This window comes from Cibotium barometz, chromosome 12 (assembly GCF_041138505.1).
Source record: "Cibotium barometz isolate CiBa-2024 chromosome 12, ASM4113850v1, whole genome shotgun sequence".
NCBI lineage: Eukaryota > Viridiplantae > Streptophyta > Polypodiopsida > Cyatheales > Cibotiaceae > Cibotium > Cibotium barometz.
This window is the reverse complement of record NC_141057.1, coordinates 60,868,869-60,894,762: the sequence shown is the minus strand read 5'-3', so window position 1 is coordinate 60,894,762 and position 25,894 is coordinate 60,868,869. Positions and strand designations below refer to the sequence as shown.

The 25,894-nt window shown below is 46.0% G+C and overlaps 1 protein-coding gene across 3 annotated transcripts in view; it reads left to right on the top strand.

Annotated features, from left to right (window-relative positions):
* LOC147633643 (protein NO VEIN-like) overlaps positions 1–25,579 on the top strand; it is a 105,487-nt gene extending 79,908 nt beyond the window's left edge. For all 3 annotated transcript variants that reach the window (XM_086806796.1, XM_086806795.1, XM_086806793.1), the window contains one exon: positions 23,984–25,579. In XM_086806796.1, the coding sequence (XP_086662922.1) occupies positions 23,984–25,069 (1,086 nt within the window). In that variant the 3' untranslated portion in view covers positions 25,070–25,579. The remainder of the gene's footprint in view (positions 1–23,983) is intronic.
* The last annotated feature ends 315 nt before the right edge of the window (positions 25,580–25,894 follow it).

Below are 25,894 nucleotides of genomic sequence, written 5' to 3'. Positions count from 1 at the left end.
GACTCCTCTCTAGATCAAAATGGCCATGTCCAAATGTTCTCCCTTGTGCATAACTTGAGAATCTAATTGTCTAGCCTACCTATACCAGGGATCCCCAAGTGATGTAGCAAGATTCTCTCATCCTACCAATCAAGTGTACACTACCAGTCTACCTCGCCAGATTTTTTAGGTCTCTCCACAACCCCATATGGAATACTGAGTGGACACGAAAGTTGCGAAGTATTGCGAGCATTTGGGATCTTCGTAAAGCAGGGTTTCTATTTTTTTTAAGCATTTGGAAATTTTTTTTCAAGGGAAAAATTTTTTTTGGGGGAAAAAAAAAAACCTAACTCGTACCGTACGATATCGTACGAATTCGTACGGTATCGTACCGTACGACTCGTACGTACGAATAGGTTCGTACGCGTACGAGAAACAACTATGCTAGCATGTTTTTGAAAGGGACTGCTGCTCATTGGTGGATCACTGAAAAGATCACCAAGGATCTCATTTCTACTTGGAAGGAATTCAAGGATAGATTTTGTGCTCAGTTCTTGCCACCCAATGCAGAGCAAACTCTCACTCAAAAGTGGGACAGGCTGGAACAAAGAGACAATGAAAGTGTGCAACAGTATGTTAACAAATTTTGGAAAGTGTTGCTGGAAGTGACTCCCTTCATGCAAATCACTGAAGATGAAAGAAAGAGGAAGTTTCGTTCTAGATTGCAACCAGCATATAGATCGGGTATTGAATTGCACCCGAAACATACGTTGCAACAGCTCACAGCTTCCGCTCTTGCTACGGAGCAATTGGTGCTCAAGATTAAGCAGGATCAAGGAGGTTCCAAGGGGAAGGACAAGGCTGTCCCAAATCAGCAAAAGGATGGACAGCCACCTAAAAAGAACTTCCGGGAGTCTTACAAGGGTGGTAAAGCTGAAAATAACACATCTAAAGAACAGGGCCCAAGAAAGAACAAATTCGGATTAACCCCGGAGCAAAGAGAGCAATATGCCAAGGATGGGAAATGCTTTTCTTGTGGTAGCAAAGACCACATGTTCCGACAATGCCCAGATCGCAAATCAAAGCACGAGGATAAGCTCACCAAAGCTAATGTACATGCAGTTCCTGATGTGCAAGGAAATACAGGTCATGATGCAAAAGAGCGAATGGTTTGCAAGGCTTGGGGGCAAATCAAGGATCAGCCCGCACTCTTCATGTTTGATGACTGTGCAACTGACAATTTCATCTCTATGCAAATGGCAGCTGCATTGGGTATTGAGGTTGAAAACATGGGACCTTAGATTGAAGCCGAAGCTGCATTTATTGGTAAAGAGGTGCAGGTTACCCCTTTGATAGGGAAGTTGCGTATCCATATCCAGGGCTACCTTGATAATGAGCATTTCTTAGTTGCTCCACTGAATGGATGTGATGTATTGTTGGGCAAGCCGTGGCACCATAGGCTTGAGCTCCGCAAAGATTACAAGTCCAATATGATTTCTTTTATGCATAAAGGCCGCATGCATTTTATTGATGCTGGCAAAGAAGGGGATTCCATCCCAGTTGTATCACACATCCAAATTAATAAAGCAATGAAAAAGAGTCTTTCAGCGTACTTGGTTTTGTTCGTGATAGTCTTGTGCCAAATCATCAAAATGTGGATGCTATGTCTAATGATAGGTTGAATTTTCTTAATGCATTCAACGACTGTTTTGCTGACTCGTTGCCAGGTGAATTACCTCCCCAAAGGCCCGAAGATCACCGTATAGATCTTGTGCCAGGTAGTTCTCCACCTAACAAACCCGCATACCGAGTGAGTGTTGCACAACAAGAAGAAATTATGAAGCAGGTAAACGAGCTTTTAGAGAAAGGTTTGGTTCAGCCTAGTTCCTCACCTTACTGCTCTCCTGTGCTTCTGGTTCAAAAGAAGGACGGATCATTCCGTATGTGTGTAGACTATAGAGCTTTGAACAAGCTTACCATCAAGAATAGATTCCCAATTCCACGTATTGATGATATCTTGGATAAGCTTGATGGCTCAGCTTGCTTTAGCAGACTTGATTTGAAGAGTGGTTATCACCAGATACGCGTGGTGCCACAAGATGTCCATAAGACTGCATATAGGATAGCCTTCGGATTATATGAATTCTTGGTAATGCCTTTTGGTCTCACCAATGCTCCTGCTACTTTTAATCGTATGATGGATAGGATATTCCGACCCCATCGCAAGTTTACAGGAGTCTTCTTTGATGATATCTTGGTTTTCTCCAAGAATGAGCAGGAACACAGAACTCATTTGGTCATAGTGTTCGAAGAGTTGCGGAAGCATAAACTTTTCGTAAATGCCAAGAAAAGTGAGTTTTTCCTTTCAGAGATTCATTATCTGGGACATATTGTATTCAAGGATGGAGTTACAATGGATCCTGCAAAGATAGAGACTATTCGGAATTGGCCCGAATTGCAAAACGTACATCAAGTACGTAGTTTTCTCGGATTATGTTCGTACTACAGGCGTTTCATAAGGCATTTTGCTATGATTGCCACTCCTCTACATGATCTCACGAAGAAGAAAATTGCTTTCAAATGGACTTCAAAGGAGCAGGATGCTTTCTTGCAGCTCAAGCATGCGATCATATGTGGTCCAGTATTGATTGTTCCTGACTTGCACAAGTCATTCGTGGTTGAATGTGATGCTTGTGGTGATTGCATAGGAGCTGTCCTAAATCAAGAAGGGCATGCAGTTGCATACGAGAGCCGTCGTTTGCATGATGCTGAGCTTCATATGGATATCTATGAGAAAGAGCTCTTGGCTGTAATTCACGCCTTAAAGATTTGGAAACACTACCTTCTTGGGGCTGAATTTGTAGTCAAGACAGATCATCAAAGCTTGAGATACTTTCTATCTCAAACCAAGCTTTCAGAGAAGCAGATGAGAATGGCAAACTTTCTTTCCATGTTTCATTTTCAGATTGTGCATACTCCAGGAAAGAAAAATGTGGTGGCCGATGCACTATCTAGGAGGCCTTATGTTGCTGCAGTCTCAGTGGCCTCTCATGGAGATCTATCTGCTATGAGAGATTTGTATCATTTGGATGCTGATTTTTGCCATATATGGATTGATTTGATGGCTGGTCATTCACATGCCTCTTATGTTATCAACGAGGGTTATCTTATGAAGGATAATTGCCTATGTGTGGTGAAGGATTTGCGTCCAAAGGTTATGGACGAATGTCACGCTCCACCATATGCTGGTCATAGAGGTATTATGCCTATTACTCGCATGATTCAGAGGTATTTCTTTTGGCCGAGCATGCGTAAAGACATTGAGGCTTATGTGCGTGCATGTATTACTTGCCAAAAGGTGAAATTTGACAGGCAAAAACCTTGCCTATTCCCTCGCAACCTTGGGAAAGTATCACGATGGATTTTATTATGGATTTGCCTAGATCCCAGCATGGGAATGATGCTATTTGGACTATTGTGGACAGGTTTAGCAAGCAAGCTCATTTCTTGCCCGTCAAGAAAACCATCAAAGCTGATCATATGGTAAAGCTTTTTCTTGCTAATATTTTCAAGCATCATGGTATGCCTAAATCCATTGTTGGGGATAGAGATCCCAGGACTACAAGCCTCTTTTGGATGGCTTTGTTTGATAATATGGGAACTAAACTTGAGTTTTCATCAGCTTATCATCCCCAAACGGATGGCCAAAGTGAAGTTGCAAATTCAGCCGTGTTGGATTTATTGAAATGTTATGTGGCAGATCAAAAGAGTGCATGGGAGAAGTATCTTCCACTTGTTGAGTTTGCCTACAACAATACGATCCATGCTTCCACAGGAAAGGCTCCGTTTGAGATTATTTATGGCAGAGTGGTATTGCCACCCATCCTTCGTACAAAGGATGAGATATTTGCAGCTGATGAATATGTTCGTGACTTGGATGTTGCCTTTGGTCAGGTGCGGACAGCCATTGCAAGATCTCAGGATAAGCATAAAATGGTTGCTGACAAGCATAGAAGGGACATGGAAGTCAAAGAAGGTGATTGGGTATTGCTGAAATTTGAGAAGGCTAGGCTTCGGAAGAGGCCAGGACGAGAAGGATCATATTCTAAGCTTTCCCCTCGCTATTATGGACCCTTCAAGGTGATTCAGAAGATCAATGAAGTGTCCTACAGGCTTGCTTTACCTATGTAGGCATATGCTCACTTATGGTAGTGCTATGTGTGAACAGGGCTTAACCAAGGGCACTTTTTCCCATGTGGTTTTTCCCCTTGGACATCAAGTGTGAAAGGACACTCAAACATATAATATTTTGTACTTCTATATTATATGGATGTGGCACACATGCAAGGGTTGACTTGCATTTTGTGGATACAACACTTTTGGCTCTCTCTCTCTCTCTCTCTCTCTCATTTCTGTGTGTGAGCTTCTCAACCTTGCACATAACCCTAATGTGCAGGTTTGTGTGTGTGAGTGTGTGAGTCCAACACCCAACATTTGGTATCAGAGCTGGGAGCTGGCCCTGGAGTGGTGGCTGTGCAGAAACTGCAGAAAAAACTGCAAAATTCCGTTGACGCTGTGTTTTTCCGTCGACTGCGAATTTCCGTCGACGCCGTGTTTTTCCGTCGACGTCCGTCCGCCAGTTCCGTCGGAGCTCCTCCGTCCAGCCACCAGATACGGGCGGCACTAGTGGGGAGCCCACCACCTCCGCCCAGCTCGCGGGCGGTTCCGCCAACTCCAGCCGGCGCCTGCTCCCGCCGCCGCCCAGGCTCCCCCTCCGCTCCGTCACACCACCTGCGCCGCCCAGCTCCGTAGCGTACCTGGGCACCGTCGGCGTCATCCGGTCCACCACCGCCGTCACAGCCCTCAACGGCTGCCGTGGTCCCGTCAGGGCCACCAGTCAAGGCCCGTCGACGCTCAGCACAGGCATCGCCGTCCCATTCCGTCGACGGCTGCAGGCTGGCCGTCCCAACGCCCGTTCGCGCCTGCCGTCACCGTCGTCCGTTTCGACTGCCCAGTTCCGGCCGTCGACTACCGTTCGCGTTGCCGTTCCGCTCCGGCCTCCGTGCGTGCTACCCCGTGGCCTTTGTTCGACGCCAGCGCATCATCAACTCTGTTCGCTCCCAGCGACTGCCTCGTGGTCTTTGTTCGCCGCCTTCGCCTAGCTCATCGCAAGTGACTCGTCTTCAACGCCCGCTTGACTCCAGCGCTGGCCTCCTCTTGTCCGACTCCAACTCCTTCACCTGCCATTCGCCTCGCTTCCACCTGGCTGCTGCCCGTCGACAGAATAGTCTACCTGCCATCAACACCCAACTCCACAGTCTCCATCCGGCTACAGATACACGCAGCAGCCTTGAATCTCCACCTGCAACGTCTCCCCGGCTGTGCAACATTGCTGCCCAGGTACCTGTGTTTCAGTAAACAAAATAGGGTTTGCCAGGAAGATTTGAATTTGCAGGTGGTGCAGGATTCAAGAAATTTGGGGAATTTATCAATTTCAGGACAAATTGAAAAAAAAATTGGGCATTTTGCTTTGCCTGCAATTTGGGGGTTTTTGAAATTGAGGTCAAAATCAGCAAATTGAACCTCTCTAATTTGCAAAAATTTGGGGGTTTTCAAAATTGAGGTCAAAATTGGCAAATTGGAGCTCTTACATTTGCAGAAATTTGGGGCTTTTGTGAAAATTGGCCAATTAGATGCACATTGAAGCGATTGGAGTGCATAAAAATTGGGGATTTTTTGATTGGAGCATGTAATTGGGCATTACAGCTGCGATTTGTCGCGTATGTATACACATTGAGTGTAATTGGACAATTTGGTGCAGGTTTACACTTGCTTTGGTTTGCAGGCATACATTTGCACAGGACATTTGGTTGCCTGGCAGTGCACATTGGTGCTTGGTTTGCTTGCAGTTATACTTTGTTGACATGGCACAGAATGCTACAGATGTATTTGGTGTGCTCACCCAGGAGGACAAACTGGATGGATCTAACTACTCCCTCTGGAGTTTTATGATCCGTAATTTGCTGGTAGCCAAAGGGCTTTGGGGCATCGTGTGTGGTGATGACACACGCCCACATACCATTCAGCCAGCCACGCCTCAAAGGGGAGGTGCTCAAAGAGCTCCTGATGTAGATCCTGCTCCCACACAAGAGCAGAAAAGATGGGACTCTAGAGATGCACAGGCCATGTCATTGATAGCCCTTTCAGTGAAAAGGACTATTATTCCGCACATTCGTTCATGCAAGACATCGAAGCTTGCATGGGACACATTGGAAGCAATGTATCAGGTACGCAACGAGGCAAGAGTTGCCTACTTGAAGAGGCAATTGGATCTTCTTTCTATGGATGAGGGTGACTCCATGGCAGATCATCTCACCAAAGTGAAAGATTTGCAGGAACAATTGCTCAACATTGATGAGGTTATCCCAGACAGACAGATGGTCACCAACACTCTTCATTCTTTACCGCCTTCCTACTTGGGCTTTCACACCTCTCTCAACCTCTCGATGAGAGGAGGTGGTGATCCCGTCACTTTTGAAGAGCTCGTGGGTTTACTCTTGCAGGAAGAGCAAACAAGAGCAAACATATCCAGCAACCGTGGTGGAGAAAAGGCATTTACAGCCAAGGAAAAGGGTAAAGCAAAGAGCTTTAAGCATGGGGGACAACAGTCTAACAAGGCTGGTCATGGACAGCCCTCTTCTAGTGGTGAAAAGTCTGACAAAGGGGATGCAAACAAGCCCAAAAAGAAGGGCAAATGTCACTACTGCCATAAGCCTGGACACTACATTAGTGAATGTAGGAAAAGGATTGCAAAAGAGAAAAAGAAAGAAGCAGGCAATGCAGTAGCAGACTCTTCGGATGACAAAGCAAAGCAATCAGCTAATGTAATCCAGGAAGAGTACACTTTTTTGGTCACATGCACTAGTGACACACCAGGTGCTTCAGACACTGATATGTCTTGCATTGCATCTGACAGACAGAATGCATCATGGTATTTTGATAGTGGTGCTTCGAGCCACATCACTTCATGCAAAGATGTATTTCAGCACTTGGTTTATGATTCAAATGGCCGCATTGTATCATGTGCAGGTCATACCACATATCCAGTAAAGGGAATTGGTAATGTCATACTTATTGCAGCCAATGGTGCCAATATATGTATGAAAAATGTATTGTATGTTCCAGGGATAAAGAAAAATCTGCTCTCCGTCTCAGCCATAAACGACCAAGGTTTAAAGGTTGAATTTGAAGATGGGAAGTGTTTGGTAAAAGACCCATCAAAGGGTTATGAAATAGTCACTTCTGGAACACGATACAAAGGCTTGTATAAGCTGGACAGCTATGACAAGCGCAGTTATGATGCAAATACAGTGGCTGCCCACACTCCTGCTATGCATGATGCAGAGCTATGGCATGCTCGTTTTGGGCATGTAAATTTTCAGAGTTTAATGCTTTTGCAGAAGCATCATATGGTTGATAATATGCCGCCTCTTGAGTCTCCACCGAGACATGTATGTGAGGGGTGTATTTTGGGAAAGATGCATCGGAAACCATTCCCCAAAGATGGAGCTGTTAGAGCTGAAAGTAAATTATAGCTCATACATAGTGATGTATGTGGTCCAATGCGGACACCATCCATAGGGGGGCATCTTTACTTCGTCACATTCATTGATGACTACTCCAGGTTTGCTTGGGCTTACCCTTTGAAAGCAAAAGAAGATGTGTTTACATGCTTTCGACACTTTGTAGCAATGGCTGAAAATATGTGTGCATGTAAAGTCCAAACACTTCGCTCAGATAGAGGTGGAGAATACATGTCAAATGCATTCAAGGACTATATGCTTCAAAAGGGCATCAAACACCAATGTACTGTGCCTTATACACCGCAGCAGAATGGTGTAGCTGAGAGGAAAAATAGATCTCTCATGGAGATGGCAAGATGCATGGTGAAAGCACAAAAGTTGCCTCACAAATTTTGGATGGAAGCTATAATGTGTGCAACTCATGTGTTGAACAGGTGTCCAACAAAAGCTTTGAAAACCATAACACCATTTGAGGCTTGGTATAGCAGAAAGCCAACAGTGGATTATATGCGTACATTTGGGTGTTTGGCATATGCACATGTGCCAGAACAACTCCGAACAAAGCTTGATGACAAAGCAATTAAATGCATTTTTGTGGGCTACAGCAATGAAAGAAAAGGATAACGTCTTTATAATCCAACTACACGAAGGATTTTTGTAAGTAGAGATGTGGTATTTGCTGAAAATTCAGAACAGCCCATGGCCAGCTTGTATAAAAGCAATGATACAGGCATACAGGACATGTTTGATGGACTTTTACCCATTGCAATTAGGGGGGATTCAGATCAGCCAGCCCCTACACAAGAAAATCCACATGCAGAACATGTGGACCAGCCAGCCATTCAGCCCCCTTCTGTGGAAGAAGTGGAAGATCTTGTCAGGGAAGAGCAAACAGCCATAGACACAGCCAAGTCAGTGCCAAGATGGTTGCTGAAAACTTTGCAAGAAAGCAAACTTGCAGCTCCACTCACAGGTAGAACAAGGGCTAGTTCCAGCCATGCCTTGAATGTACATCGTGGGGAGTCTGCATTCGCAATGGGTGGTCTCTTTGATTCAGAAGAGCCTTCTTCTTATGAAGAAGCACATGAGAATGAGCATTGGTTGCAAGCTATGCAAGCTGAAATTTCTTCTATCATGAAGAATAATACATGGGATCTTGTGGAATTGCCTAAAGGCAAGCATGTAATTGGCACAAAGTGGGTGTACAAAGTCAAAAGAAAGTCTGACGGTACTATTGACAGGTACAAAGCAAGACTTGTGGCTAAAGGCTACTCCCAGAAAAAGGGAGTAGATTATGAAGAGACTTTTGCTCCTACTTCGAGAATGACCACAATAAGATCAGTGATTGCATTGGCTGCCCATAAAGGATGGAAAGTGCATCAGTTGGATATCAAAACTGCATTCTTGAATGGGGATTTACAGGAGGAAGTATATGTAAATCAGCCCATTGGTTTTGTAGTTCCTGGTGAGGAACATAAAGTATGCAGGTTGCACAAAGCATTGTATGGGTTAAAACAAGCTCCAAGAGCTTGGTATGATAAGATACATGCTCATCTAACCAGCCAAGGTTTTGAGAATAGTTCAGCTGAAAGCACATTGTATGTGAAGAAAACCGATGCCGATATTCTCATAGTCATCTTGTATGTAGATGACATGCTCATTACAGGTACAAGCAAAGCACAAATTTCAGATTTCAAAGCTGATTTGAAAGCTGAATTTGATATGTCAGATTTGGGGCCTTTACACTACTATCTCGGCATACAGTTTATGCATACAGATGATGGCATTGTTATGCAGCAAACTAAGTACATAAAAAGTTTGCTAAAAAGGTTTCACATGGATGAATGTAAGCCCATTTCTACTCCGGTAGAACCAGGTGTAAGGCGTACTATGCATGATATTGGAGAGCCTTTTGAGGCCGGCCTTTATAGCCAGGCAGTGGGATGCCTCATTTACTTGTGTAACACGAGGCCAGACATATCTTTTGGGGTGTCTTTGTTGAGCAAATTCATGCACAGCCCAGGCACAAAGCATTGGCAAGCAGTCAAACGCATTTTTCGATATCTTAAGGGTACCCTGGATCTTGGTTTGTTCTATCCCAAGGGGGGCAGCTTGCAGCTTTATGCATACAGTGATTCAGATTGGGCTGGTGATTACGATACCAGGCAATCCACCAGTGGGAATTGTTTTTTTCTTGGCAGCTCATGCATATCTTGGTTGAGTAAAAAGCAACCCACTGTTGCTACATCTACTTGTGAGGCTGAGTACAGGGCAGTCTTTACAGCTACAGTAGATTGTGTATGGTTGAGGAGACTATTGGCTGATCTTCGTGAGTGTCAGCAGACACCCACCACCATTCTCACTGATAGCCAGAGTGCTATGGCCGTGGCACGAAATCCAGTATTTCATGCACGTACCAAGCACATAGAGATTCATTATTACTATGTCAGAGAGAGGCTACATGCAGGGGAGATCAGTTTATCTTATTGCCCTACACAGGATAATGTTGCAGATCTATTCACAAAGGCTTTACCTCGAGAAAAGTTTGAAGCTTTCCGCAAAGCTTTGGGCTTACTCTCATACAGAGAGTGATCTGCTACCTTGTACAGGTTCACACTTCCACTACAGGGGGGATTTGTAGGCATATGCTCACTTATGGTAGTGCTATGTGTGAACAGGGCTTAACCAAGGGCACTTTTTCCCATGTGGTTTTTCCCCTTGGACATCAAGTGTGAAAGGACACTCAAACATATAATATTTTGTACTTCTATATTATATGGATGTGGCACACATGCAAGGGTTGACTTGCATTTTGTGGATACCACACTTTTGGCTCTCTCTCTCTCTCTCTCTCTCTCTCATTTCTGTGTGTGAGCTTCTCAACCTTGCACATAACCCTAATGTGCAGGCATATGCTCACTTATGGTAGTGCTATGTGTGATTAGGGCTTAACCAAGGGCACTTTTTCCCATGTGGTTTTTCCCCTTGGACATCAAGTGTGAAAGGACACTCAAACATATAATATTTTGTACTTCTATATTATATGGATGTGGCACACATGCAAGGGTTGACTTGCATTTTGTGGATACCACACTTTTGGCTCTCTCTCTCTCTCTCTCTCTCTCATTTCTGTGTGTGAGCTTCTCAACCTTGCACATAACCCTAATGTGCAGGTTTGTGTGTGTGAGTGTGTGAGTCCAACACCCAACAACCTAGTCATTGGAAGATTCACAATGCTTTTCATGTGAGTCTATTTCGTAAATATGTGGGGCCAGATCCTGATGAGCCTGTCACACAGAAGATCCCCCAGAAATTGAAGAGCTTGAGGAGATTCTCCAGCCATAACAGATTGTTTTTTCACAAGGAGAGAAAGCTACTTGCAGGAAAGCTTTCCAGGAGATACCTTGTGAAGTTTAAGAATTATTTGCCTATTGATACCAAATGGGTAAATGAGGATTATTTTGCAGATTATCCGCAATTGTTTCAGGCATATCTTATAAGGTTAGGTGTTCACATTTATTTAAAAGTGGGCACCCCCTTTGGGCACCCACTTAGGGGCCAAGGTGGGGAGCCCCACTTTTAAGTGAGTGTGGAGGTGGGCATGGTCACCTACCCACACTAGTCCCCCCACATGCATGCGTGGGAAATCTCTAGTTTTACTCCTCCTCCAACCTTAATAAAAGAAAGCCATCACCTCCATCAAAGGTATGCCGGCGATCATCTCTTTGTAATTTTTGTTGTTTTACAGACGGCGCCATCTTCACGAAAACGGCGGGCGGTTGTATTCGCTCACGCGGCTGCCTCTCCCACCTTGAATTGGCGGCTCTTCTCCCTGCGCTACAGGCGATACAAACTGCAGTCAACCGCCTCTTGTTCTTACAGGCTGTACTGCAGCCGGCGATTCCTCCTGGACCAGCAGGCCGTTTGGTGCCCCCAGTAGACTGCCGCCAGCAGACGGAGCTGCCTTTGTAGGCGCCTGTGTGCTCTCCTGCGCATCTCTTCCAGCAGGTTACCTTTTTCCACTGCAGGCACCTACACTACCTCCATCTCCTCTTTGCAGTCAGAGCGTTCATCTGCAGCCAGGCAACTTTATACTGGTTGTTTTTCCACACCTCTTGAGGCTGAGCCACCTTCTCCTATACAACGGGTGGCTGTGTTCCTGCAGCGAGACTTTACTTCTCCCAAGGCAGTTTTTCTATCGCCTATTTGCTCGAGGTTGTACTTCTTTTCCATTGGCGGCTACAAGAAGACTTCATATCTCCTGGGTGGCTTCAAATTCTACACAAACACCACGAGTATTGATTTTCTATCAACCATCTACAAGTAAGTGAATTTCAGATTCCAGTAAAGTATTTTATGTTTAAAACTGATAAGGGATGTCCAAGCTATATTGGCGAACCTCGGTCCAAAGGTGCTGAGATCGGGAGAGCCAGGCGTTAGTACGAGAGCGCTTGTTTGTGCGTGGTCTCGGAACACCAGTGGAGCGCTCTCCGCGGAGTCCAGTGAAAGCACAGGCCCGTAGAGATTGGACCACACTAGTGGTCGTTCCGCTTCGAGCTTCTACATCAAGTTTCGACTTCGAGCATATTTGTTTGGTACTGTTTTCATATGTACATGGACATTATCTGGTTCTTGGAACCCATGGAGCATTGTATTTATTAAATACTCCCAATAAATATATCATATATTGAGGGGGGGGTTGGCCCGTTCCGGCCCCAGTGCTGGTGTCCATCTTTCCATTTCATTTCATTTAAATTTCAAGTTGTTTTAAGTTGTCCATTTCAAATTTGTGGTTTTAAAGTTGTGCTATTAAGCGTGTGGGTGTCCAACGGAGTCTTTCCCACTTGACGGGATCGGTTTCATTGGTATCAGAGCACGGTTGTTTCCCTCTTCCTAGTGGGGAAACGAACTTGTGTACTGGACATCCCGCTTTTAGCAAACTTAAAACACAATGGACAGCCAAGGCAACCCTTTGGAAGTGCCAAATTCGAGGGGTCCATCTAGTGCCTCTCGTGGGTCTGATGCCCTGCGAGGAAGACACAAGCCCCTTGAAAGGGTTCTTGATAGTGAATCAAAGGGTCAACTGTCTCCAGGAAAGACAGTTATGCTTGAACAAGAGCCTAATGCTATGAGGGCTGAAATGGAACATATGAGAAAACTTTTGGAGTCTCAAGAGCAAGAGTTAAAGTTTTTGCATGAAGATCCACATCTGCAAAGTGCTATTGAAGCCAGGAAGGCTGATGCTATGGTTGATGTAACTTTTGAATCAATGGCTCGTGAAGTGGGCAAGAAACCAAGGGAGTTGGCACTTGCCTATCTCCTTCGCAAAGGTGATATCAAAGAGGGGGATGACGGAGAGCTGAAATTCAGAAATCCACCTCGTTTGAAGCATGGAGATCCCGCATCCCAAAGGTTGAAATCTTTTATGCAAAAGGAAGAGGTGACTGTCACCTCTCGACATGCATCCTCTCCACAAGGCACAAAGCCTGATAGAAATATGTATGCCAGTGCTCATGGAGGGCATGAAAGTCACATGCATGCCAGACATGTATCTCATGGTGACAGGTCTACTTCCAGAAAAATTTTGCCTTCTGAGTTGTCTCATGGAGAGACAATGCCATATGCAGGTAAGTCACATGCATCTGAGTTTCGAGTTCGTGGAGCATATGCCACCATGCTCCATGAAGCTTCTATGACGGCCCATGGAGCCTATGCAGATAGGGCTACCCCGTTGGATAAGGGGAAAAGAAAAAGAGAAGACCATGAGCCTCATGCCAGGAAGCTCAAGGAATTCAAAGCAGGTGATAAATATGTCAAATTTGATGTCTTTCATGGTGAACATGATGCTTCTAAGGTGTTAGCATTTGTGGCACAGTTCGACATTGCTTTTAGCGATGAGAACTTTACAGAAAAGTTAAAGGTGCGCCATGCTAGCATGTTTTTGAAAGGGACTGCTGCTCATTGGTGGATCACTGAAAAGATCACCAAGGATCCCATTTCTACTTGGAAGGAATTCAAGGATAGATTTTATGCTCAGTTCTTGCCACCCAATGCAGAGCAAACTCTCACTCAAAAGTGGGACAGGCTGGAACAAAGAGACAATGAAAGTGTGCAACAGTATGTTAACAAATTTTGGAAAGTGTTGCTGGAAGTGACTCCCTTCATGCAAATCACTGAAGATGAAAGAAAGAGGAAGTTTCGTTCTGGACTGCAACCAGCATATAGATCGGGTATTGAATTGCACCCGAAACATACGTTGCAACAGCTCACAGCTTCCGCTCTTGCTACGGAGCAATTGGTGCTCAAGATTAAGCAGGATCAAGGAGGTTCCAAGGGAAAGGACAAGGCTGTCCCAAATCAGCAAAAGGGTGGACAGCCACCTAAAAAGAGAAAAGGAGAAGAAGAGGAAGGGAGAAGAAGAGAAAGGGAGAAGAAGAGAAGAGATGAAGAGAAAGAAAGAAGAAGAGGAGAGAAGAAGAGAATGAAGGAGTAGAGGTGAAAGAAGTAGCAGAAGATGGAAAAGGGAAGGAGGGACGCATGAGACGAAGAGGGAAGGAAGGTGATGACGAGAATATGGAAGAAAAACAAAAATAGAAAAATGCCAGAAAAATCAGGAGGGGAAAAAAAAGGAAACCTGAAATTTGGGTGAAACTGCAGTACTGGAGAGGTTTCGAGGTTTTTAAAAACCGTTTCGAAGTTTCGAGGTTTCGAAAACTAGAAACATTGTTTTTTGTTACCATGCTCCTAGAGCGTGTAGTGCCTAAGGATGTACACAAAACTGCTTTCAGGATAGCATTTGGGCTTTATGAGTATCTTGTTATGCCTTTTGGTCTTACAAATGCCTCCGCTAGATTCAATAGAATGATGGATCGTATATTCCGTGGGTACAGGAAATTTATAGAAGTATTACAATGGATTTCATTATGGACTTGCCACGCACCCAACAGGATAATGATGCAATTTGGACAATTGTGGACAGGTTTAGCAAGCAAGCTCATTTCTTGCCGGTCAAAAAGACCATCAAAGCTGAGCATATGGTTAAAATATATCTTGCACAAGTGTTTAAGCATCATGGAATGCCGAAGTCCATTGCGGGGGATAGAGATCCCAAGACTACAAGTCTCTTTTGGCGGGCCTTATTTGATAATATGGGCACCAAATTGGACTTCTCATCAGCTTATCACCCTCAAACAGATGGGCAAAGTGAGGCTGCAAATTCAGCTGTGTTGGATCTCTTGAAATGTTATGTGGCGGTTCAGAAGTCTTCTTGGGAGAAGTACTTACCGCTTGTGGAATTTGCATACAACAACACGGTGCATGCATCTACGGGAAAGGCCCCGTTTGAGATTGTTTATGATAAGGTGGTTTAGCCACCCATCCTTTGCACAAAGGATGAGATATTTGCAGTTGATGAGTATGTAAGAGACTTGGATAATGCTTTTGCTCAGGTGCGGACAGCCATTGCAAGGTCACAAGACGAGCATAAAAAGGCTGCCGACAAGCATAGAAGGCAATTGGATGTTAAAGAGAACGATTGGGTATTGCTGAAATTTGAGAAAGCAAGACTTGCAAAGAGGCTTGGCAAAGAGGGTGCATATCCTAAGCTTGCAACCGTACTATGGGCCTTTTCGAGTGATTGAGAAGATCAATGAAGTGGCTTTCAGATTGTTGACACATACACAATGCTTTTCATGTGAGTCTCCTTCGCAAGTATAAAAGGCCGGAGCCCAGTGAGACGGTCATTGAGGATCCATGAGAAGTGGATAAGCTTGAGGAGATCTTGCAGCCAGAGCATATTGTGTATCACAAGGAACACAAGCTTGCTGCTGCAGGCAAAGTTGTGAGGCGTTACCTTGTGAAGTTTAAGAACTATCTTCCCATTGATGCTAAATGGGTAGATGAAGAGTTCTTCAGAGATTGCCCGCATGTGCTTCAGACATATTTGGTTGCCGGGGGGGATGTCACCATTTGGCCACCCAATTGGTCCACACATGCTTTCTTATCATGTATGTACATTGTGTTGTATATGCCGGGGATTGATGCCACTCGTGTGATATTGTGGACTTGGCTTTCCGTTGGGACTTGTGCCTCCGTGCACATGCCCAGAAATGCTTGGTGGATTGGTGTTCCATTGGGTCTGGTACCTCGTGTACTTGCCTGGAGCACGTCTATTTTGGTATAGTCTCATGAACGGGGATTGTCCATACCAATGCTGCATTGCATAGCATCTTTATGTGCCTGCTTGCAATTGAAATTGCATGCTGTTTTCATGCTTGCTTGACCAATGTGTAGTTCCGTCTAAGGGGACGCCCGCCCACGAACCGTGCGTGTGAAACTGTTTGTTGGCATGGTTATGTGGCATGTGACAGGTGGTAAGTATTGGTTATAAACCTGGCCTTAGGAGTTAGCACTAATTTATAAGTGAGTGTGTACACACTTCATTAAGTTTTGGGTGACCAAAACTCACTTATAAATTATGACTAGCCCGGCGTTCACACACACTGATGTCCCGAGGTGGACATAACCCAATGTCCACCGCCTAGACCTTATCCCCTTTGTACAAAGGGAGTAACTAGCCACGTGTCCACTCTAGCTTGCTCCACAAAGCACCTGCCTACCACCTACACTGGACAACTCACCACCTCACTCTTCCTCCTCTCTCTAGAGATGAGCGCCTCCTTCATGAGGGCTGTTGGGCTGCATTTTCTGCACATTCTCCTTCCCAACTCCATTACCAAGCTTACTAAGGTGTTTTCAAGCTTCCGAGAGTGTTTCCGGATGCTCTCCTACACACTCCCAAAGATTGAAATTCAGCAAAACAGTTCTCTTTATTGCTGTAATTTCTGGTCTTTTTGCTGAAAACCCTAATTTCAGCGATCTTTTCTCAAGTTGAACCGTAGGGGAAGCTTTCCTAAGGCTCCCTTCATCCTCTTGAAGACTTTTGTCGTGAAGAAATGCGACAAATCGAAGATCTCAACACTCCAAGGACTTCCATCGCGAAGACTTCCGCTGTTATCGACTCTACTTGCAATTGGTAAGCTTTTATGCTTAAATATGGAAGCAAGTAGCAGGAGGGAGGAACTGGATTACAAGATCACATACCCTGTGTAGTGTTCTCTTATCCTACGTGTTGCTACCATGTGTTGGTGGAACAATAGAGAGCAGATGGTAGGAAACATGGGCACTTGAGAGGGTAGTGTAGATTGCAAGTCTACATCGACAACCACTTGTTTGCAATACTGTATTCATATGCATTGGTATGGAAATATGGTCAGAAATGCCGATGACACTATGTACTTGATTCTCCCAAGATCAATATACTTTATTTGTTGGAGGGGTCGGCCGTTCCGACTCATTGTGTGTCTTTTGTCAATTCAGCAATTTACTTCTTGTATTTGAGCAAGTGTCCATCAAACCGTATTTAAGTGTATTGATTAGCATTGTGTTTAACCAAGTTATAGTTGCCCAAGCAAACATATGTTAAATATAAGTATGTTATACACGAAACATATAAGTAAAATATAAGTATGTTATACATGAAACATACGTGATTTTTTATTCTCAATACTCTTCCTCCTCCCATCAAGGAGCTAAGAAGACCCATCATTTTCTCATGTTTACTCTCTATATTAGGGATTTTTTCTTTCATTTTCTTCATCTCTGTATCTTTATACTCATTAACATCTAATTCTTGCATATCTATTTCATTTGTTTTTGTAATATCTTCTTCCATGTGGAAAGAGGACATTGGGTTTTTCCCCTTCTCCCCATTTTCATCCTTCCCACCTTGAGAAACCATTTAATCTAACAATAAACAAAATGGAAAATTTCTTATAAAGCGAAAAAGATGCAACACAATGACCTTACTTGGTTGGGTAATTATAAATTGTCTCTAATGATGTGAAGAACAATTCTATTGATTCCTCCTTGTTTATATTTGTTTCAATGATTCTTCAAGGTTGTCATGTACTCCACTTGCTTCATGTAGAATCTCCAAAGTATGCCCAAGTTATTAGGCAAGAGGTATGCTCAATCAATTAGGCAAGAGGTATGCCCAATCTATTAAGCAATAGATGTTGAGGAAACCAATAGTAATGGTAATCCACGGTGCCTGCCCCGGGACAATGACTGTAGAGCTAGTCATGGTTGGCAACAGCTACTCACTGACAGAAATACACCCCCCTTCTTGTGTCCCTGAGGGGCTGAAGGATGGGGACCAGAAAGTATGGCTCCTCCTTGGAAGAATCTTACCGCATCTGTGGCGGGCACGCCCCGCTGAGAGATGATGCCCCTGGAGGAAAAGAATGTCTATGGGTCCCTCCACTATGGCCCTCTGAAGCTCGCCTCGTAGGACGCCTCATCGTTGAAAGCACTGAGGCTCCCCTAAACCGTGAATGTTCCAAGAAGCAATCCACATATCAATCTCGATGTGATGCGGTACTAGAAGAACTGCCCTCCACTCGAAGAGCCTTGGGCGAGGGTTTAGACGGGGAATAATCACAATCCATGCGGGGGTAAGGCGCGCCATGTGGGCGATAATCCTACTCTCCATGTGACGCCACTCTGTACGAGCACGTGCATATGCATGCTCCGGAATCCATCGATCACAATATAGGTATCTGTAAGAGGGGGGAAGCGGTACCGCAGCACAGGTATGCATAAACACAAAGAGCAGCACCTGCAGACTGGATACTACCATCTCTCTGTCCTGGTCTCAATGGGCTGAACCACCAAGCTCCATTCAAGCCAGAGACAAAAAATGGGTGAGAATGTCGCTGATGCGAAGATCGTGGAGATGGTGGGAGAGCTCGACTGCCTAACCTTGAATGGCAGCTACCACTAACTCAGGATCCCACTCTGTCCCCGGGAGGGCACTAAAGGAAGAAGAGAAGATCATCGCGCCATTATCTGGTGTAGAGGGCCTGGAGTGGTGAAAAACCACACATACCTGAATAGGGGCTACTATCTCCTCAAACATGTCAGTCCCTTCCGTGGGAAGACACCGGAAGAAACTGTAGTCCACAGACTGTCCCAGGATCCTGGGGGCCCCGCTTGGGGACTCTGGCGGGAGAGCCCTCACCGGGGGGCAGCGATTGTCATCTCTACCAGATCAGAGAATTTGTGAATCAAGCGACGGACTAGTCCCGTTGGCGGCCTCCCCACCAGGTCAAGGGTTGCTGGGGGGCAACGAGAGTGCTCTGGAGAGGCCGAAAAGGGGGATGGGGGGGGTGGGGAGGCCTCAGATGATAAAGACGGAGCAGAGTGCGTAAAGTCGATGTGAGGCGGCGGCGAGAGAGGGCGGAGGGGCGGAGAGGCCAGGGAGGGGTGTTGTTGAAGGGGATCCATCGGAGAGGAAAGGTGGAGGGGAGGGGCCTGCTGGGGGCTCAGAGAGGCCAGCCGGCCTCTCCGAACACTGAGGGTCCCGCCGGGGGGGGGGGGGGGGGGGATCTTGATGAGGGATCGGCCACCATACTAGTGGGGCCAGAGGGGCCCGCTCTGGGATAGGGGAGGGCGCGTCACCAACAAGAACATGCTAGGATAAATGCTCGTAACGGTTCTCTGATAGAACCGAATCCTCCTGAGATCTACCAGCTTGGTGCGCTCGGCGCATAGTCACAAGGGACGGGGGATGGCCATAAGTAGGGAACGGGGACGGAGGAGGGAACAGCATTCAAAAAATACTTTTTTATTAAATTTCTCTACTCTACACTTATTCTACTTTGGAAGTACATCAAAATGAGCACAAATTTACACTAAAATGGTAAGCTTTTGAGTCATATTAATAATCAAGTAGATACAAAATGAGTCATGACTCAAGAGTCAGGAGTCAGGAGTCAGGACTAAGCCTTAAGGAGGCAGAATACATGGATGGACTCAAATGAGTCAATGACAAAAAAGTGCTGGAGACTAGAGGCTAGGCTAGAGGCTAGAGCTAAGTAGTAAGGCCCATGAATCATGATCCATGAATGATCATCCACGTGAAGTGCTCGCCTCATGGTCATGGGTAGCTTGTGTCAAAGAAGCATCAAGCTCATCCTCAGTCTCATCCTCACTGGCATGCTGCTCCTGCATCTCATCGTCTTGTTGCTCTTCTTGTTGACTCATCTCCCACTCGGTGAAGGAATCTGCCTTCTTGGTCACGCTCTTGCAAAGCATTCGCAAGTTCGCGCTAACGAAGACAAGGTCATTGGCACGCTCTACCCCGAGTCGGTTCCTCTTCCTAGAGGCAATGTGGTTGTAGGTACTCCAAAGTTGCTCCAAGCAAGAGGAGCTGACGGCCTGGCTAAGTATGCGGATTGCAAGCTGCTGCAACTCCGGTCCATTTGAACCAAAGTCCTCCCACCATAGAGCAGCACCAACTTTGGAGCGGTCAACCTGTGCATCATGACAGCCATAGGAGCCATGAAATGACCTGTACATCGAAAGCTGGTCACTGATCTTGCGCCTAACCGATGCATCAGGCACAAGACGATCCAAGATGATCCTCCATCCAGCGCTCACCTCCCGGTCGCTCTCCTGCTTGTTGCCTTGAAATTCTGGGTCCACCACATAAGTTGCTGCATGCAATGGAGAGTAGTAGGAATTCCACCTTCCTAGACACAAGGCGTATCTATCTTCGTCAGGCACGAAGTCTTTCAACTTCTCTATCATGCGGTCCATGGCCTCGTAGACCTTGCCTATGCATGGTTGCATAGCGTCTACAATCCTCAGTAGGTGGACTATGGGCCTCACCATAGCATATGTGGTCTTCACACGCTCCCACCAAGAGGCGTCATCCACCCGTAGCCTACACTCTTGGCCAGTGTTTGTATGGGACTCTTGCATGGCGACAAACTTGTCGCTAAGGAAAAGCCCCCTCAAAGCACCGCTACAATCCTTCAACCGGCCCAACATGAGAAAGTTGACCATGGTGTTGGCCTTCTCAATGAGCGGGCTGATCCATGGTAATGCCCCGATGTCCTTGAGGAGGTTGTTTAGGCAATGAGCCATACAAAAGGACACCGTGACATGTCCATACATACCTTGGAGAATAGCTCCCGCCGCCCTATTGGAAGGCTCCCCATCCGCAACAAAGCCCACTACATGCTCAGGGCCAACGATCTCCATGGTGGTAGCCCACTCCGCCGCAAGCACATCCGCGCTCTTCCCAGTGCCGGATGCATCATGAGATGAGATGAAGTACATCTCTCCGTGGGAATATGCAACCATGCCGTGAATACTCCTCTTGCGGCTGTCACTCCATCCATCCACAATGAGAGAGACTCCGTTCCTCTCCCATTGCCGCTTTTTGTGTTGTCGGCCGCTTGCTCTACAATGCGCTTCTCCTTCTCGAGCAATGTAGTGCGCAAGCTCTCGGATGAGGGAGGGGTATAGGTTGAGCCATACTCCCCAATCTTCTTAACCATGACCTTGAAGTATTCCGACCTATTCAAGAAAGTAATTTACTAATGAGAAGGGGACTAGGATGATGAAAACATGAATGATGAATTGGCAATGATTGATTGCACTTACCTAGCCGCTTGAAAGGTAATGTGGTCGTGGAAGAAGAAGCGGGCCACCGCCGTATCCACCTCCTCCTTCAACTTGGGGTTCCAAGTCTCCCCAAGTGTAGATTGTCGCCGTGGGTCACGTAATGGTTGAGAGGCCGTGGAGATGGAGGGTACCGGCGTCGTGGATGGAGTAACATTCTGACTTGATGGTGAAGGTGATGGTGTGCATGATCCCGATCCACCACATGACTCCATTGTAGAGGCTTGAGTTTCTCTCCCCATCGTCGCGGGATCCACGGCCACTCGTGGTGTCCTTGTCGCTTCGACCGCTTCGTAGACGCTAAGCTTGTCAAGAAGTTCCCGTCTCTTCTCGGGCGTGACATTCGTGCAAAACCTCACCTCATGCCCACTCTCATGCAAGAGGTGGGCTCGCACTTTGTCGGCGCCACCCGTTCGCTGGTACCAAGAGGCTAGAGCCTAGAGGCTTGGAAGTTGGAAGACTCAAGAGGCTTGAAAGTTGAGAGAGAGAGAGAGAGAGAGAGAGAGAGAGAGAGGCCTAGAGCCTAGAGGCTTGAGGGAGAGGTGAGAGAGAGAGAGAGAGAGGGAGAGAGAGAGAGAGTCTAGAATCTAGATAGTAGGGCGGCGGCCCCTGCGGGCCTTGTGTGAGAGCCTAGAGGCTTGGAACTCGGAAGTTGGAAGCTAGAAGAAGCTTGAAAGCTTGAGCCTTGAGAGTTGTGTGTGCTTGTAGCCTTGTAGAGGCTTGTTCTTATATAGATAGGCAAGAGAGAGAGAGAGGAAAGCCTCAAGGGCAAGAGAGAGAGAGAGGGCCAAGCCTCAAAGGCTCAAGGGCCAAGGCCCAAGGCCAAGCCAACAGCCATAAACGGCAAGCGCAACGGCCAAAAACGGCGAGCGCAACGGCAAAAAAACAGCCAGAAAAAAATGCACGGCTCTCTGCCGTCACCCCACAGAGCCGCCCCCCACCGGCGTCCCCGTCCCCTGTGAGTGACACGTCGTGGGGGACGTCCGTCCGTCCCCGTCGCTGTTCCCAATTCTGCGTCCCCGCGTTCCAAGCAGACCTCCCTTCCGTCCCCTGTGACTATGGCTCGGCGGCGGCGCTCGGCTCTGGTGGTCATCTGGCGGCCCGAGCGCCGTCCTATCGTCCGCAACTCACCATCTGCTGGGTCACGTGAAGTCGGGGCCTAGTGCTCTGCTGACTGAGGGTCTTCCCCTCTCTCTAGTGAGGCGACTCAACATGAGAAATGGAGGGAGGAACCACTGGAGGCGGTCTCCTGAACTGCCGTCGAGGGCCAGCCCTAGCTAAGTGACCCATTTGTTTGCAGGTCACTTAAGGGCGCAAAGGGCGGGAGAGGGACTGGTGGGGCAGGTGAGGGGGGGGGGGCGAAGGAGAGGGTGGCCCGAGGGGGGACTTCACAGCAGAGGAAGGCAGGCAGGCAGAGGCTGAAGGGCGACACAGAGAGCAGCAATGCGGGGGTGGGAGGGGGGCGCAGAGATGCGGAGAAGGGGGAGGCGGAGCTCACGAAGGGGAAGGGTGCAGGAAACACAGATGACGGAGGGGAGCTCAGGAAGCGCGCACACGACTCTTGATATGGAAATTTTGGTGTTGTCACAAAACGTAGATTAAGCTGTTTTTTAAAAATAAAAACTGCTGTGGAGGCCTACAAAAAGGTGCTTGTAGTATGAATAAGGTCTGTCCAGATTGCACCGATGAGCTTTGTGGTAGGGAGGGGTCTTCCCAATGATCTTGCGGCGTAGAGGCCCCAGTCTGTAGCGCCCAATGGGATTCCTGAGTGTAGTCTAAAACCCAGCCAGTATCGGGTCCTGTCCAAACTGTTCTCCCAATTACAAAGTCACTTAGAAGCATCTGCTGATAGCGGTTAGTATCGCCAGGTGCGACCGTGAAAGCCAACCACCCAAATACATGGTAGGGGTTCCCTCATTGGCACTCTAGGATAAGAGCAGGCGGCCCTCATAACGTTTCAAGAATGTCATCTCATAGGTAGATGACTTCAACAGGAATGTCACAGATGGAGGAAATCGTTATCTACAGAGGTGGAATCAATCGCTTTAGGGATGGCCGAGGTGATGCCTAGGATGTGTTCTTGGCTGCTACTCAGGTGCCAGAGTGCTCTTTCTAGACATTCATAGCTAATCTCAAAAGGGCTGTTTTGGAAGTATTTTACAAGCAGGAAACAGTTCAGCTCCGAACCTCATTCAAGTAGAAGCAAACTCTAAAGCAAGAGGTCTCGGGTTCGATCCCAGCTGATGGACACCTCACATGAGGGTTGTTTTCCGCCTATGGGCAGGCGTAGGACTCAACCCTCCAAAATAAGGGTTGAGAGTGTAGAGTGGCAACAACTTGGACTGATTAGCGGGGTCTCAACTTGGAAAAAAAAAGTTGCAGATAGCAAGTCTGTTGGCAACACGAGAGCATATTTGGAAGGGAGAAATACGTCAACTCAGAGCTAATATTGTTTTGTTAAGCAGCGATAATTATAAGGAACCTTTGGGTTTTTTTTGCGTTGATTGCATTAAAGAAGACAATTTGCAACACAAGATGATCCATAGCATTTTCTTGCAATGGCGCACACTTGGGTATTTTTGCATGGTGGTTGTATAAAGGTTCTATTAAACTTCTGGAAAGAATTATCATGCTTCTCAATGATCAGAGTTGTTTTTGGAAAAGCATACGCAGGCAGTTTGTAGATGGAAATACTATTTGAACTCTCTTTGTTTTGTGGTTGTTCTACTTGTTTGGTTGCCCATGAAATGAATTTCAGGAACTGATGTAGACAAAACATTGTGTAAGTGACTCTCCTTCATTGTTATGCATGTTCTATCAAATATGCTATTTGTGTGCGAAGGGCTTAAATGATCTTGGTGACTTAACTATTCCATGGATTTTGGTTGCAGGGTGATGTTTTCTATGCTACTCAGCTAGATAACCTTAACAATCTATTTCTGGAGTTTTCAAAGCTTTTTTTCAATAGGATATCTGACCTCCAGCTTGCAAACTTCTTGCACCTGATCACTCTGTCAGTACAGTCTGGCTCTCAGGAGACTGAACTTGAAGCTATACTTACTTCACAAGGAATCGATCCCTTTCCAGAACATGAGAAAAAGTGGGTGTTCAATTCCTCTGATGATGAAATGCCTGTGTCTGAAAGGGACTTCATAGAACCCTTCCTCGTTGTAGATTCTTTACCTAGAAAAGTGGGGAGAGGATTTGCAGTTAATACATGGCCTCCACGATCTTTGCAGCAAACAGTCAGAAGTGTGAACCACAAATCACCTCATGTAGATAGACTTGCAGCATGTCAGAGATCCCTCGATACAGTCATGAAGGAGATTGAAGCAAAGAAAAAGATTAATTCCCGAAGACGAGTTGGGGATGGAAGCCTGCACTCTCATGACACTGAATCTAATTCTGAAACTCTGCATGAAATTTTCCAACAGGTTATGGATCCTAATGCAGATAGTAGGGGTGATGCTTATAATGGCACCGGCACCGCGAGTGTGGGTGGAGATGAAAATTTGGCACTCTTCTCTTCAAGAGATGTCCTTCCTAGTAATCAAGTCTCCTTTTCAGACAGGGAACAGCTTTCTGTCGGGCAGCCCAATGAGCAACAACAAGTATTGACTGGCCGTTTAGGGGAGGCAGTTGTGTTTAACTACTTGTTAGAGAAGCATGGGCCAGACCATGTGAGATGGATAAATGCAGAAACTGAAAGTGGCTTGCCTTATGATATTGTGGTGGAGGGGATAGATGGGCAGCAGAAACTTGTGGAGGTCAAAACAACTTGGTCAGAGAACAAGGACTGGTTTGAGATTACCAATAACGAGTGGGAGCTGGCATGTCAGGCAGGTGAGAGGTTTATCATTATCAGAGTTTTCCTTGTTGGATCGTCAGGTACTGCCAGGTTTCTGTGGCTACCCGACCCTTCAAAGCTTTGCCAGGAACGAATTGTGAAACTTGCTCTTATTCTTCCACGGCAGTGAGTAGAGTAGTGACCGCTTGGCCCCTGTCAAAATCTCCCACGTAAACAGCCGGTTTTTGTAATCCCAGCCGTGATAAATATGCTTTACGAGGACGGACGGGCTCTTTTACAAGCGCTTTATTTCACATGAAGACCTTAGCAAGCTATCCTTCTAAGCCTGCAATCGTTGGCTCACCATTTATTAAAAAAAATTCAAAATCATGGATACCAAGGCAAGTCATGCTCCCGCTAGATTTACATGAGACACTTTGTCAAAGAAAAAGAGGCAAAACATGCTGCGAGTGCTACTTATCCATCCATGCATGTGCCCATGCGTGTCATTAAAAAAAATGGGAGCTCAAGAAATTCATCTAGTCCTCCTCCCCTCCCCTCTTTTCATATAGTTTGCACTAACCACACTACATATGTTCTTTACACTAATATCAAAAACTTTTTATTCAAAGGCACACAGGTTTTTTATTTTATTTTATTGTATTTTATAACTATTCAAATCTAAATTTTGCGTAATGTCTCCAACGTTTCAAGATAGCTTATGGAATTTTTTGGAGGAGACACAAAAGGACTTTGATTCTCACAATACGAGCAATTTTCAATTTTCAAGAATATCTTAGAGAAAAGCTATCACCCACTAAAGACAACTTTTGGTATGATGTCAAGTGCTAATAAGCTTCATTTGAGCAAATGCTTTTTTGTGCATAACTCAGTCATATACATTCTAGAGTATGTAGACGTTTTCAAGAGGATACTATATCTTAGAGAAAAGCTATCATCCACTAAAGACAACTTTTAGTATGATGTCAAGTGCTAATAAAGCTTAATTTGAGCA